This window comes from Caretta caretta, chromosome 1 (assembly GCF_965140235.1).
Source record: "Caretta caretta isolate rCarCar2 chromosome 1, rCarCar1.hap1, whole genome shotgun sequence".
NCBI lineage: Eukaryota > Metazoa > Chordata > Testudines > Cheloniidae > Caretta > Caretta caretta.
The window spans coordinates 13716644-13733470 of record NC_134206.1 but is presented as its reverse complement, the minus strand read 5'-3'; the positions used below and the strand labels follow the sequence as shown (position 1 = coordinate 13733470).

General features: G+C 43.7%; 1 protein-coding gene across 6 annotated transcripts in view; it reads right to left on the bottom strand.

The window, feature by feature from the left end:
- Positions 1–11949: 11949 nt before the first annotated feature.
- The window catches only part of FCHSD2 (FCH and double SH3 domains 2), a 237187-nt gene continuing 232309 nt past the window's right edge, over positions 11950–16827 (bottom strand). For all 6 annotated transcript variants that reach the window (XM_048839692.2, XM_048839709.2, XM_075126064.1 and 3 more), the window contains 2 exons: positions 16714–16796; positions 11950–14169 (listed from right to left, as the gene is read on the bottom strand). In XM_048839692.2, coding sequence (XP_048695649.1) covers positions 14089–14169; positions 16714–16796 — 164 coding nt within the window. In that variant the 3' untranslated portion in view covers positions 11950–14088. The remainder of the gene's footprint in view (positions 14170–16713; positions 16797–16827) is intronic.

Below are 16827 nucleotides of genomic sequence, written 5' to 3'. Positions count from 1 at the left end.
AACAAGCTATTTTGTTTCAGGAAAAACCTTGATTTGCAGAGCTTGTCACCCCCGAAGCACTTATTTCAATCTCACAGCCAGGCAATTCTCTAACTAAAATGTGAAAACTATAATCCTGCATAACTGAAATGCACCAGTCCTCATTTTACCAGACACACGGAAAGCATTTACCCCTCCTGTTTTGAGGGGATTAATACGTTTAGCACCCCAGAATTACTTTCATTTAGCCCTGTCTGGGTTTCATTTAACAATCAATTGTATCCCCAGAACTAGATTAGCCCATTCAGATGATTTCAGAAGAAACAATTGCAATTCTTATCTCCTCTGGATTAACTACCATGAAATCTCCTTTGTTATCTGAAAATAATCAAACTCCCTGTCAGGGCCCGTCTGTAAGAATCTGCACTGACCTTAACAGTGGACTTCTGTTCCTCTGAGAGCCTGGTGTGAAGCTGGGCTCCTCTCCAGAAACATTAGCTGCGAGGCTTTTAGTTCTTTCTCTGCCTCTGCTGCTGTCTGTCGCAAAGGCTGGGGTTTCGGGTGGTCTCAGAGGAGTGAGGGGTTGCTGATTTAGACGTTGCACAGCTCTCTCGCTTTGCAAAGCCAGTGGCAATTCAGGGCCAGGTAGCATGCAGACCTTGAGAGCTGTGTGCAGGATTTACGAAAGAAGAGGTCAGAGTTGTGCCATTTCTGATGGCAGCCACGGGAGCCGCTAGTTTCTAAATGCAACCGCCTCGCTCTCCAAACGAACACCAACAACACAGTCCCTCTCAAAAGCAGCACTGACTTGGCCTTCAGCATCCCCTGCTTTGTCCCAGGCTCTCCTTCACTGGCTCCACGCGGGCTACATGCTGAAGTCTAAGGGTATGTCTACATTGCACAGTTAACCCAGGCTCTCACCCAGGTTTTAGCCTACCCCCTGGCCCCATCCACAAAGAAAAACCCTCTCACCTGAGTTTGGTGCTTTCAACAACCTGGGCAAAGTGGCCTGGCTGTGGGGGTGGGTTAGAGCTTGGGTCCCGCTTTCACTCAGGCTGATAGCCACCCAATTTGCAGTGAGGACGCAGGCTAAACTACCACAGTGCTGATAGGCCTCCAAAGCCCAGAAGGACAGACAAGCTCACCCACAATTCACGGGGAAAGAATCAGAGCGGCTCAGCCACGTGGAGCCCAAAGCACATACCCCCAGAAGTCCTTGTGACATACAGGGGAGTGCAGTGTCAGTGAGGACACAGTAACTCAGGTAGGGTTTGCAGTGTAGCTGTTCACACCACAGCTATGTCAGGAGTGAGCTCCACCTCTGTCAAGGTTCCTCCCCCACTCTGAACTCTAGGGTACAGATGTGGGGACCTGCATGAAAAACCTCCTAAGCTTATCTTTACCAGCTTAGGTCAAAACTTCCCCAAGGTACAAAATATTCCACCCGTCGTCCTTGGATTGGCCGCTACCACCACCAAACTAATACTGGTTACTGGGGAAGAGCTGTTTGGACGCGTCTTTCCCCCCAAAATACTTCCCAAAACCTTGCACCCCACTTCCTGGACAAGGTTTGGTAAAAAGCCTCACCAATTTGCCTAGGTGACTACAGACCCAGACCCTTGGATCTTAAGAACAATGAACAATCCTCCCAACACTTGCACCCCCCCTTTCCTGGGAAATGTTGGATAAAAAGCCTCACCAATTTGCATAGGTGACCACAGACCCAAACCCTTGGATCTGAGAACAATGAAAAAGCATTCAGTTTTCTTACAAGAAGACTTTTAATAAAAATAGAAGTAAATAGAAATAAAGAAATCCCCCCCTGTAAAATCAGGATGGTAGATATCTTACAGGGTAATTAGATTCAAAAACATAGAGAACCCCTCTAGGCAAAACCTTAAGTTACAAAAAAGATACACAGACAGAAATAGTTATTCTATTCAGCACAATTCTTTTCTCAGCCATTTAAAGAAATCATAATCTAACACGTACCTAGCTAGATTACTTACTAAAAGTTCTAAGACTCCATTCCTGTTCTGTCCCTGGCAAAAGCAGCATACAGACAGACACAGACCCTTTGTTTCTCTCCCTCCTCCCAGCTTTTGAAAGTATCTTGTCTCCTCATTGGTCATTTTGGTCAGGTGCCAGCGAGGTCACCTTTAGCTTCTTAACCCTTTACAGGTGAGAGGAGCTTTCCCCTGGCCAGGAGGGATTTCAAAGGGGTTTACCCTTCCCTTTATATTTATGACAACCTCCTTCAGCTAAACCTGAACACTAGCCAACCCAGCCTGTTAATGAGCTCAGATGGCTTGGCCAGCCTGCCTAATTAGCTGAGGTAGCCACAGATCTGCTTTTAAGCCCAGCAGCAGTTTGCTGGCTGCTCACAATGCTCATGCCCACAGCTGTGATTGCTCCTGTGTCTGCCTTGTTCCCAGCCAAGCCCCTGCCTTGTTTGTTCCCAACCATATTCCTGTCCTGCTCCAGTCCACTCCAGCCCTGCTTGCTCTGATTTATAGCTTCATTCCTGGTTCCTGACTGTGGCTCTGACCCTTGACTCCAGTTCCTGGCTCCTGCTCCAACCACTAGGCCTGACTGCTCATGCCCAGGTCATGACAGGCTAGGCTGACCCAGTTGCACAGACTCAGGTGCCAAGCATCTGAGTATAGCGAAGACAGACTGTAGAACAAGTCACACGGGAGTGGGAAGGAAATCCACATATGGTCAAATGTAGAATATCATCAACTTTATATAGACAATTAGACATCAATACAAATCCTTTCACTAACCATACTGCACACAAACCCCTTTAGAAGGGGCAACAAGATGAACTAGCGCTGGGTCCACGCCCTTAAACTGTTGACGTAATTGACTTCTGTCAGGCATTTGACTTGGTACCACATGACATTTTGATTAAAAAACTACAACCATGTAAAATTAACATGGCACACATTAAATGGATTAAAAACTGGCTAACTGATAGATCTCAAAATGTGATTATAAATGGAGAATAGTCATCAAGCAGGTCTGTTTCCCTTGGGGTCCGCCACAAGATTTGGTTCTTGACCCTACACTACTCAACATTTTTATCAATGACTTGGAAAAAAACAAAGTTATCACTGATAAAGTTTTCAGATGACACAAAAATTGGGAGAGTGGTAAATAAGGTCACAAATTCAGAGCAGTCTGGGTTGCTTGGTAAACTGGGCACAAGCAAACAATATATGTTTTATTGCAGCTAAATGTACACACATACATCTCGGAACAAAGAATGTAGCCATGCTTATAGGATAGGCATGGGGGACTCTATCCTGGGAAGCAGTGACTGAAAAAGATTAGGGGATTATGGTTAAGGCTACGGTTTTGTCACCGAGGTCATGGAAGTCACAGAATCCGTGACTTCAGCCTTGGCTGCTGGGAGCTGCAGGGTCCTGCCACCTCCCGCAGTAGCCAAGAGCGGAGAGGTACCCTGCAGCCTGAGGCAGCGGGCCCCCAAGCTCTCAGCCACCATAGTCAGTGGGGATGCCCCGCAGCTCCCAGCCACCGCTGCAAGTGGGGGGTGGATCCCCACAGTTTAACACCACCACCACGGCGGCAGGAGAACCCCTGCAGCTTCCCACTGCAGTGGTGGCAGGGGGATAACGGCAGCTCCCTGATGCTGGAGAGGGGACAAGGGACCCTGAAGCTCCCCTCCACTGCTGGTGGCTGGGAGGGACCCTGGAGCACTGAGCCCCAACCAGCGGTGGGGGCCCCAGAGCTCCCAGCTGCCCAGTCCCTTCCCATTTTGTCATGGATATTTTTAGTAAAAGTCAGGGACAGGTCACGGGCTTCCATGAACTTTTCTTTATTGCCAGTGACCTGTCCATAACTTTTACTAAAAATATCCATGACAAAATGGTAGCCTTAATCATTGAGGATAATCAGCTGAACATGAGCTCCCAGAGAGATGCTGTGGCCAAGATGCTGTGGCTAATGTGATCCTGGGAGGAATAAACGGTAGAATCTTGAGTAGCAGTAAAGAGATTGTTTTACCACTGTATTTGGTGCTTAAGCACCTGCTGCTGGAATAATGCATCCAGTTCTGGTGCCCACAATTCAAGGAGGATGTTGATAAACTGGAGAGGGTTCAGAGAAGAGCCACAAGACAGATGAAAGGGTTAGAGAACATGCCTTATATTGATAGACTCAAAGACCTCAATCAATTTAGCTTAACAAAGAGAAGGTTAAGGGGTGACTTGATCACAGTCTGTAAGTACCTACATGAGGAACACAAATTTAATAATGGGCTCTTCAGTCTATCAGGGAAAGGTCTAACACGATCCAATGGCTGGAAGCTGAAGCTAGACAAATTCGGACTGGAAATAAAGCCTACATTTTTGACGGTGAGGTTAATTAACCATGGGAACAATTTACCAAGGGTCATGTGGATTCTCCATCACTGACTATATTTAAATCAAGATGGGATGTTGTTCTAAGAGAGAAGTTCTAAGAATTGTTTTGGGGGAAGTTCCATAGCCCATGTGATGCAGAAGGTCAGACTAGATCATCACAATGGCCCCTTCTGGCCTGGGAGTCTACGAACTGTTGTAAACTGAGAATGGAGTTGACTAGCACGGTGGCAGGTGTGGTGGTCTCAAAACAGCGCTGGGGATCGCAACCACCTGCCCTTCCGATACTGCTCAACGGAAGGGGGGTTCCAGTTAGATCACCCACAATGTCTGCTTCCTCCGCTCCTGTTCTTGTGAGGCAGAGCCTCTTTGAGGGAAATCCTATCATCAGGCCAACTTCCTCCACTACAGACTTGATCTCCCCTTCTTCAGTTCTGCCCCCTCCCTTGCTGAGCACCTCTCCCTCACCAACTTAATTGAATCTCCTGCCCACAGCCCCAGCTGCCTTTTCTCCACCTTTGACTCGCTTCCCGAACCCTCCCCTCACTTCTCTCTTCACAGGATTGCAACGTTTCTTCCAAGAGAAAACTGACAATAGGACAGAACCTTCCTCTACCCCCCACCGCTCCTTTCCTCCTCTCCTGACACAGAAGCATCTTGTTTCCTATCCTCTGTCAACCCCACCACTTGTCCCAGTGACTGCATCCCTCCTCCTGATCTCCCTCATGCTCACTTTCACCCCGTCCCTTACTTGGTGTTTTTGTACAGTGCCTAGCATGATGGGATCCTGGTCCAGGACTCAGACTCCCAGACACTGCAGTAATACAAATATTAAAGGCCCGGTATGGGAGAAGTGAGCATCTCTGGACTAGCCCAGTTATTTGCCTGCAATGCACTGATTTGGGGGATAGGGGGTTGCTCCAGGGATGACCCACTTTGCAGGATTCAGTTGAACACAAAAGGTACCAGCTGTGCCATGGGATTTACAACATCTGCAGCGAGTGTCCCTTCTGCAACTAGAGCTGGAGATTCATTCATCTTTCAGTGAACAAGGGAAAAGAGAGCAGCCGTTACAACAGATGAAACTAATTACCATGAAAACAGAACCATCCTTCATACTGATCATTCTTGTAACTACATTTTTTAAAATGTGCAGTTTTTCTGTAGCACTCCAGGCTGGAATGTAAATAATTTCACACTGGGATAGGGTTTCTCTCTCGGGCTCTTATCTAAACAGCTCTAATTATTTATGGATTTACCCTTGCAACTCCCCTGGGAGATGTTAGCCCCATTTTACAGACAGGGAAGTGAGGCAGACAGAGAGGAAGTTACTTACCTAGCATTGTGCTGCAGGTCATTGGCAGAGCTGGAAGTTAAACTCAGGTCTCCTGAGTTGCACCCCAGTGCTTTAACCACAGGGCCATCCTTCCTCTGATCAGTCACATCGATTTGTTTACCTTACAACTTGATGTGTGTCCTGGCTCTGTGATAGCACCGGCCCATTTATTTTGCATTGCCAGTCAGAGCCCTGCAGCAGGACTGGGACCCACAGAACCTGCTGCCATAGAGGCAGGAGGGCTCTGTTGCCTGTTACAATTTAAATAGATACATATATTTATTATTATTCCTTAGCCAGCTACGTTGCTTTTCGAGTCTCACCTGGAGCTTTGAAATATCCAGTTAATCTCCGTATCCCTCTTGCTGTGAATTCTGAACACACAGCACAAGAACAGGCTGCTCTAATGGAAAGGGTCATTTGATGGCCTTAAATACTGGCTCATACTGGGGGGGGACTGGAGCAGATTTCTGGTTCAGTCCTGGGCCTTTCATTCGTGCCAGAAGGTTATCATCATCCAGTGGCTTTTCAGGGCTCCTGTGTGCAAAATGAAGTGGCGAGCCAAGTTTAACTACCAACATCCATGGCACGACTAGCACACTCGTTGGCAACCTCAGAACAGAGACCAAGGATTGAATGGGGTAGGCAGAAAGAACTCATCTCTCTTCAGGCCAGGGTACCCACTGCCTTCTGCGGTACCTGCTCTGGGGATTCACAAGCTTCTCCAACCGCCAGTGCTGTTGAGACGTCTCCCAAACCTCATCTGAGGGAGAGACGTTCCCAAGTACTTCTGGGCTCCCAACCCCCAGGCGAGCTCCAACAGCTGTTTCCCATTCCAGCCCAACCAGTTCTCTTCTCATCTAGGATGCCCACATTCGGCACCACTTTGTTTTCTTTAGACTGAAAAAGGAAACCTTGTTTATCTGCTTTCGCTCTTATAGCGCCTCTTGTTCTTTACCTCACCACCAAATACCGTATCTGCCTTCAGGAGGAAATTCCGGTTTAGATATTCACACAGTGACATTTAGCGTGGAGGGTGAAACGATCAGAGCATTCAAAACCTTTTGTTAGGCCTGTCCAGCGCTTGGCCTCTCCTGAGGCTGTCAAGCAAGGGGGCCAAGCGAAGTGATGGTTTCTGGGACTTGGACGCTTGTTCAATAAGAAACTGGACAGGCAGCACCAGCCCTGCTCTAGCTCCTGTGTGTACCGTTCATCTCTCAGCTGTGAAATCTGTTCGATTGTGGAATCGTTTTCTAAGCAAAGTGGCGGAAGCCCTATCGCTGGACACATTTAAGACTGGCTAGAGTAGTGGGAAATATATTGTAGGGAACAATTCTGAAATGGGAAGGGAAAAATGGGTCTGTGGATAAATTTTACACAGGCGACCAATGCAGTCAGATTGAAATGACTTCCATTCACTGATGACTTGGGCCACATTTGAACTCGTAACCTAGAAGGAAAAGGTTTCATAGTCCATTAGCAAAACCATGAGCAATCCAGTCCCACTGGTGTATGGCTTTCTGATGGATTAGATACATCTTTTTATGATGTGTTTACCCTGTATATACAGTGCCAAGCATGTACATGACCCTTCAGAGATGATTAAGGGACACAGTACCTGCCTTGAAGAGCATGCATGCTGAAGCCCTGATCTCACAGTCAGACCTCTGAGCCTGCAGGGAGTCCACACTGACGTATCCAAACAGCTGGCAAGGAGACAACTTCCTCACCTGTCACTTGTAGGAGATTTAAGAGATGTTGAACAGCTGGAGCTCAACTGAAGCACCCCTGTAAACCAGAGACATCACTGGGGAAAGCTCAGTCCAGTTTCACTTCAGTAAGGTTTCTGGGTCCATTTAAAGACCTCTTCTTTAAAGAAATAAGCTCTGAGGAAGGAGTAGAGAATGGGATAAGAATCTAAATCAATCACGGATCAGCTCACTTCTCTCTTGTTCAGGCCAGGATCTCATTAGATCTCATACACAAAGCCAGGTCAAACTGTAGCACTTAGATGAAAAACCTCCCAGGAAAATCCAGGGTTCTGTATGCAGGAAGTAGTCCTAAGAAATACTCTTTTCCCGGAGACTGAGCCGCCCTGATTTTATGCTCCAGAGTGGCGTTAGGGGCGCTGTGCTGCTAGACATTGCAACACTCATAAGAGAGAAAACCAAGGCTCATACTGCTACCAATCGTTAAGATCCCAGAGCATTTTTGTAAGTGTTATCCCTCTGGGATTTTGACCAAATTTCAATGTGTTCAACGGTAGTATGGGTCCCCCTGCAGCTTCAACTGCAGACAGCATTCTTCACTTTCTATACTAAACTGATGCTGCTGTCTACTGTCAAACACTCGTGTTCCACCCCAGGAGATAGATTTCAGTGGTGGGCTACTGTACTTGCACAGAGTGACCACCGCCATTTCATTGCCAAGTAGCACTGTGAAAAGAGAGAGGTGGCTGTTCACTGCAGATGCCAGTTGTCTATTCCAATCCAGCCCTGGTAATTGAAGACGGCAGATTTTACTTACCTTACCCGGTTCAGAGCTGGAATCACTGCAGCGCTTTTATCTTCCGGTAAAAATGACCTTCACTTCTGCAATGCAGAGGCTCACTCACTCCCATGAACCTTCAATCACATTTGTAATTCTCAGTCCCCCTGGGTAATGCTTTGAGTATGAAGCTACTTGCAATACTAAGCACGTCAACATTTTTCTAGCTGAATTTGCTTTAGTGGCTTGTTTGTGGCCCTGAATTCAGGTTGGGGATTTTTTTTAAACTCCAATCAATCTTTCTGCAACCTCCTTGCTCATCCCAGACTAAGGACAAAACACCTTCCCTGCCCCTCCCAGTTGAGTGGAGAGGAGCTGATACACAGGGGGCTAGCTGGGGGGCATGGAAGAGCAGAAACACATCTGGCTGGGGGCACAGAAGTGGGGGAAGAGCATGCTTCCTCTGTCTCCACAGTAGTCTTTCTTCAGGAAGCCAGACCTACAGATGGCGGGGGGGGGGGGGGAAGGGGGAAGTCCTGGGACTGACATTCTCCATAGCATCCTTCTCCCCCAGGCTTGCTGGCAACTCACTTAAGACTGAATAAGTCATCATCCTCTTATACAGATTCCTCTTGGTCCTGAGTAAGGGCCTCCATGTGGATAGCCTTGGCCTCCAGCACACCCACCGAGATCTGCAGGCCAATGCTGGGAGTGCCCACAGAGCATCCAGTCCCCAATGCAGGTTACTCACATGCAGAGAAGAGTGAGACCCCCTAAGCCAGCCAGAGATCTAAGCCCTGAGGGAGGAGAGAACAGACCCATCTGTCCGGAGTTTTGTTAAGCAACACTTCCATGTTATGAAAACCAAGAATAAACCCCAGCACAATTCAACTCAGCGAGTTATGACGTTGTTTGCTACACAGCAACACCCAGGTCACTTATGGCCGGTAACAATCTCATGTAAGATTAGACCTGTCAGACTCATTGGGTAGAATCCTAGCCTTCCTGAAGCCAATGGGAGTTTTTGCCACTGACTTCAATGAGGCCAGATTTCGCCCTTCATCTTTACTAAATTCCATATTCTGCCTACCTACATTTCCCCAGCAGCATATTCCACAGTTGTTCCTTATTTAACCTGGTTTCGTCTCTTTCCACTCACCACACTGCTTGCTCTTGACTGCGGTGTGCCCTGAAACAGCAGCTGCTTCTCACTTTCATTTCCAAGAGCTAGCAATTCACTCTGTAAAGCACTTTGGGACGAAGAGATCTGTCTGAATGTAAATTATTGTTACAAATTAAATGCACTATCAAAAAATTCAGTGCACAAACAATCCTATTCACAAAGCAAAAGCTCTTGAGAAATATGCCTGTCTTGGGGAGAATGAAAGGAAATGAGGAATAAAGAAGGGAGATTTTATTTAGAAGTTACTGGTTTCAGAGTAACAGCCGTGTTAGTCTGTATTCGCAAAAAGAAAAGGAGGACTTGTGGCACTAAGGTGCCACAAGTTCTCCTTTTCTTTTTTTAGAAGTTACTGTTCATGAAGTCAATTAAAAATAACGTTTTTTGTATTATGCTAATTCTTATGGTTCCCGGTCATGGATCAGGGATTCATTGTGCTAGGCACTGTACAAACACAGAACACAAAGAGCTTGCACTCTGAGTAATGAGATGTAAGGGGGCTGCACGCAGATGGTGCCTCACTCTTAAGTTTTTTGTATGCACCATGACAGAGGAGAGCTTTGAGGAGGGACTTGAAGAAGGACAATTATGTGGCTTTGCAGATGTTCAGGGGGAAGCTCTTTCCAGACATGAAGAGGCAGCACAAGACAAAGCATCAAAGTGCTGGTTAAAAATGTAACAAAAGGGATTATTAAGGCGGGCATCATTGGTGATGCAGAGTCAGGAACTGACAGCTTAATAGCACCCAAGAGATGACAGGCCACGCAAAAGGGCCTTAAAAGTGAAGGTGAGTAGTTGTGTTCGATACAGTGGGAAAGGGGGAGCCAATGGAGGGATGGAAAGGGAGGGTGACGTGGCCAATGAAATGATCTTTGCAACAGCGTTTTGAATGGATGTTAAGTGGGGCACAATGGGACTTGTCAAGGCCTGAAGAGGGGGAGGCTGCCATAGTTGAAAGGCCTGGATACGAGTGTTAGCTGTGTGGACAGAGAAGAAAGGCCAGATCTTCAATATTTAAACATTTATATTGCAGCAGTGTCTAGGGGCCAACCAGGTCAGAGCTCCATGGCACTAGGTGCTGTGCAATCCCAGCAAATGACAGTCCGACCGTCGCAATCAAAGAGCTTTAAAAAGTCAAGAATCAAATCAAAATGTGGTTTTCTTTGTATAATTTAGTTCCCAGTGCAACAAGGGTGCCATCTTTGAGAACAGTTGTACTTAGCAAAGCAAGACACTTGGAATGACTTCTTAGTTCCATCAGAAAACATCACCAAGACTACCCGCATCCTGGCTAGCCAGGATGGGCAGGGATGCAAGCCCATGCTCTCAGTGTCCCTAGCCCCTCTGTTTGACAGAAGCTGGGAGTGTACGACAGGGGATGGACAGAGGATGGATCACTTGATGATTGCCTGTTCTGTTCATTCCCTCTGAAGCACCTGGCATTGGCCATTGTCAAAGACAGGACACTGGCCTAAATGGACCATTGGTCTGCACAGTATGGCTATTCTTATGGCATAGAGAAATCCAAAAGATGAGGACAGGGCTGTGGTAGAGAGGAATTTATACTGTTCTCACAAACATATACACCATGTCATTCTATTACAGGACAAATGTATTTGACAATAGTTGTAACACTTTCTCTCCTGATAAAGGACACCCAGCGATCATTTTAATAGAATTTTTTTTTTTTACTGACTCACCACTCTTGGTACATTAATACTCTTTCAGAAGCTTGAAAGCAAACATAACATTTCTTAGCAGTTTTGTTCTTCAACATTTGGCAAATTGCTGATTTCTCCCACTATGTGTCTTATGGAATGAGCACCAGCTGAGCAAAGAATTGTTCACCTGCTTATTTATCTAAGGATCAGTGATATCAGTCTAGTTCTGGGAACAATGGCCTAGTTCTGGCAAAGTGCTCAATACCTGATGGGAATGGCGCCAGAATTTGTTAGTTGACAGATGAACTGACAGACACATTACTTCCTAAGATCCAGGCCCAATGTTTCACCTGCAACAGTAGATGTTATCACTAACGCCCTGGGCTGGAAGGAGCAGCATTCTTTATGCTGCTTTAGGAACTAGCGATGCTATCAGCTGCTGCAGGGGTAAATAACCCAGGTATCAGGGCTTAGCAAGTAAGAATGGGAAGGGACGGGCTGATTTTTAATGGTTTTGGGCCAAGTCTGGCCAGAAGTGTGGCTATCCTATAAGGCCTTGATTAACTAAAGCACTTAAAAGTTACACATGTGCCTAAATCCATCCCTATTCAGCAAAGCACTTAAGCATATTCTTAAATCCCTATGAAGTCATTTAACTTTAAGCTTGTGTGTTCTGCTGAATAGAGATGGATTTAAGCACACATGCAAGTGCTTTGCTGAACCAGGACTTAAATGTCTTGGTAAGAGAGTGACAGATTAAAAATAAACCAAGAAACAAAATAATCCCTTGCATGAGAAGATGTTTCCCATCATATCATCAGTGAAATTCTGCTCTCAGTTACTGGTGTAAATCTGGAGTAAATCTTCTGTATGAGTTTGCCATTTTTGTAACAGAGCTGTGTACCAAGAAACACACATGGGTTTAATTTCACTTTTTTATTATTCAACATTTTATACATAATAAATACAAACTTTTTACAGCCAATATAAAGAAAGCATTTGCACCTATGCTTTCAGTGTATTGACACTGTACATGGTGATGCGTCGAATACATGCCCTGTATGAAGAAGTCATAGTTAAAAAGGAGGCATATTTTTACAACTTTTATTTTTTTTAAATAAAATTAGCAGCTCTTACAGAAAATATTTTAAAATACAACTAAAGATATTTAATATAACACTTTCTGAATTTTGAAAGTCCGGGTATGAAGGACACAGAAAAACTGGCCAAGAAAACTGAACATTAACATTATGGCAATACTTGCTTTTCTTCTGCATCTTGAAGCTTTTAAAATTTTTTGCCAACAGTTAAATCTTTTAAAAAACTTTTTTTGTAAACTTAAGAATAAGTTTGATAAACACATAAAAAGACCTCAAACAGATCAACAGGACGAGAGATGCAAAAGAATGAAAAACATGGAAAAGAATCTTCAATGGACAGTCACAGATTTCATGACTGACCGATGACATTTTACTTCAAACAGCTCTGCTCTTAGCTAACATCCCACTGGGAGAAGAGATTGGCAAATACTAATGTTTCAGATACCCAGCCTGGGTTGTGATTTACAAGTATGTGCAAAGTTTATGATAAAATGTTGTAAAATGATTTCGTAAATGCAGCCTCAAAAACAAAAAAAAGGCCCTTGTAAGTTAACTTAATGTAGACAATTTACTGGCTTAGGAAAAATAGGAATACACAAAAGTGCATTCATTATAACCCATATAATAGCTCTTAAATGTTTTGTCGATGGTTTTTCACTGAAGTTTTGACCCTCTGGGTATTGCGATTTTCAAAACAGTTTAATTATCATATTTAGAGAAACAACCATTTCCCCCTAGGATGAAGGGCTCCCCTCCTCTCCTTAACCATTTTTATTCATGTTGCAACACAAACCACCCCATTTTTTCTAAAATATCAACAGTTCCTTTCTTAGAGAAACCTGGTGGGAAATTACCCTTGAAGTCCTTGTACTTCCTGTATCTTGTATAAAAGTTCTTAATCTCCTCTACTCCTTTCACCCCTAAAGATGGTTTCTGAAGGACTGGAGTAGGCCATGGATTTCCTGGTTCTCTGGTCTTGGCTAGTCAATGGGCTTTGCATGGAGAAATACAATGGGACTATCCAAAGTGGACACTAAATAATGCATGTAAGTATTCTGAATGACACTTCTAACTCTAGCCAGATGTTTTGATGGCAAAGATATACTGATAATGCTGATAATAAAGTACACGGCAATAACTGGGATAAAAGTGACCCATCTACTAAAAAAAAATCTGCTAAGAAAAAAAATGAAGCTCAATTTCCAGATCTAGACAAAACGTCACTTTTCTACTGGTTGGTTTATGCTATAGAACAAGATGTTGCTACTAATTCAGCACCTCCGGATTAGATACGCGATTACTAAATGAAGTGCATAAATATTAATACAAAGACTATTTTGTTCTGTTTTTTAATTATCGAAGAGGTGTGCATTAATGCAATTAATGCCATATGATCTGCAGCACTTTTCCTTATCTGTAAGATTATTTTCCTTTTTTTTCCTTCTTTGTGGGGACGAAAGAGGAGCCAGCCTCTTCTTAAACCTATTCTTTTGTTCCCTTTTTTATTCCATAAAATCTGATTACTATTTAATCAGACACATAATGCTAGCTGAATTGAAAACCTTTAACACGTTCCTACAGCAACAGTAATATACTGTACTAATGCACATGGTATAAGTGTGCTGTGACTAAATTGCATGAATGAGGCTCTCTCCTAGTCCTCCATATAAAAACTGACCATCTGTAGCCAAAAGAGAAACCTGCTCCAACACATTCCTCTGCTCACCGTTTGGCCCATCTTGGTTTGTGCTAAGGGAGGAAGGATGATGTATATAAAAACAAAAAAGGCACAAAATATTCATGACTGAGGGAAGGAATCCACCATGTCACTGCCACCTATAATCCTCCCCACTTCTTGCTCTATGAAAAGTCTTCATCATGCAAAGGTGCCTAAAAAGAAGATTGACCAAACACCACATTTGGCCTTGATTGTAGCACCACCACTTCACTAGTCCAATCACTATACCAGAGTAATTTCCACATCCTCCATCTTCTCCGTCGTCCTGTGATGGTGTGTAGGGGGCGGAGGAGCAGCTCGTACCTGAAATGAGCAACACACACCTGTAACTATCAGAAGACTTATTATGAAGTTTTGTAAGGTGGGTGAGATACTATCTTTTATTGAATCAACTTCTGGGACCAACACGGCTACAACACTATATACGTGAAGTTCCATGGCTTATGTAGACTAAAAACAGAAACACTGGGCCAGACCCTCAAGCTGGTGTCAACAGGTGTACCTCTATTTAAGTCAATGAGGCTCCACCTATTTACACCAGCTGAGGATCTGGCCCATGCAATGAGGCCATCACTGATATCTGTCCTAGAACTGTTCCAGCTGTCACTGTTTTGATTATAAACTTTTATTATTCAAGAATGATTAACAGCCCCGATACCATAAACATGCAACGGGGAATAGTCACTCTGTACTACAGTGTGGTTCAGAGTCAATAAATAAATCCAGTTTGAATAACAAACTTGTAATTCTATTGCAGGGATCAGGTGACACCACAGATCAAAAGAATGGAGCTTGCGTGGATCGTGAGGATAACAGAACTTCTTGCTGCAATAAGCAGCTTACTTATATCTAGTCAGTTACTAGTTAAAATATAGATTTTTTTGTTGTTTAATGAACTTTTGCTTTAACAGTAATTTTTTTAAAAGGAAAAATTGTATCTTTTCATTGATTTCATATTGTGTGTGAGCTTTTAGACTCAACAGACAGCTTATGAAACCATCCTATCTTTTTTGGAGTTCTTTTAACTCCAACGACACGTCCTTTTGATTCTCTACCACATTAATAAACTTACTACAGCTCTTCTGAGAGCATTATGGTAAACGTTAATGCATTTTATCACATGCTCTCAAAATGGCTTCAATATCATTACTACCATGTAAAACAAGAACTGCAGAGAACACAAAATGGCTTCACAACGCTGGAGAGAAGTGGAAGATTACGACTGGCTGTCAGTAATATACCTCGCTTCAAATTTTGATTAAAAGAAGGGTATTTAAATTTTAATGCTGCTTCAAAACATTTGTTTACTGAGGCATTACACTACAATGCTGTCTCAGGCAGACTGCCAGCAGCAAAGATGCCGTGCAACAAAAGTACAGCCCACTAGTGTGATGCGGAAAATCTACAACATGGAATAGGAAAGACCCAGTAATTTTATCAGTGGGAGTGAGTTGATGTGAAGAAGCTGGTCAGAGAAGATCTGTTTCTTAAATACTGAAGTTCTTAATGAGACAGTGCTATTTTGATCCCGTGTCTCTAGTGGATAATGGCAAACCACTAAACTGTGCAACACATTTGGTTTATGCATATAACCCACTCACTTGGAATTGTGGGTGCTTGTTACCTTTGACAATATGGATTTAGGTACCCAATTTAGAAAATGCTGGCATAAAACCATAGTCAAGAAGCCACAATTCCATATGCTAAAAAGTTAAATTGTACAGAAGGGTGGAAATCCTAAAGACATTATTGTCTGTAACCTCACTGGTCATCAAAAATGCTATGAAAATATGACTGTCTAAACTTAACTGTGGCTTGATTTATAACTTTAAAACCCCCAAATCTCTTGATTTCAAAGTAATCCCAACATATGGATTTTGAATTTTTTAGTTAATAAATTCCCTCCTTCCTCGTTTGGCAAAATCTCTTTGTAGGTAGCACAGACGTCTCAAAACATATTAGATCTTAGTATGAGGAGCTCCTCATCAGAGGACCCATGGGGGGGTTACAAATGAGCTTAACCCTGATGTAAAGGCGCCTACAGGGCCACATGCTGAGACAGACTGCTGGCAAACAGATTTTTCTGCCAAACACTTTTTGTGGTTTGCAACACAAAATCTCTGAAAAACATGTGTACAAAGTACAGGACCGAGCTGCTCCTGCATCTATCCTTTTCAGTCTTTTAATGCTATTATTTATATATTACACTCTGATGCACAGACTCTAGGTTATTACTCGTGGAGAGAGAGTACTGGCTAAGGAAAAATGGAAACAGCCCTCCAGTGCTTGAAGTAGCAGTATAAGATTAACACTAGCATCTATTTTTTTTTATTATTATTATTGTAGATCTGAAAACCTCTGATTTTGGTTTCCATGATTCAAAGTCTAATTATCTAGGTGCACAGCTACTGAGTTTAGGAAGGCAGATATCAACACTCAGATAAGGCAGAAAGTGAATTATTAATAAGATCCAAGGTCATCGTTAAACACATAATGACCCATTGTGTAACTAGGTGCAGCTTTGTTTTATTGTGCTATTTACTTATCTAACTGGCTGTCATACACATCATGTAGCTTTTTGACACGTCTGTGTTCCACTCCACAACATGTGCACAAGCCTTCCTTTGGATATTTTTTTTCTGGGGATAATATGTTTGCATATTTATTAATCTGACAGATAGGATTTATAATAGGATGTGAAGAATATGGTGGCCCAGATTCTCAGCTGGGGTATCAACATAGTTCCACTGGCTTCAATGGCGCTATGCTGATTTGTATCATCTGAGGATCTGGCCTACTTTATATAATATTACCACACCGCTAAACTCAGCAACACTTGAAGCTTACAGGTCGCAGTTTGCCATATGAGGCTTCAGGAGCAGGTCGTGGAGGCTGTGAGAATCCAGGAGAATCTGAGCTGAAACTATTTTCTGAAAGAGTGAACAATAAAAACACATTGTG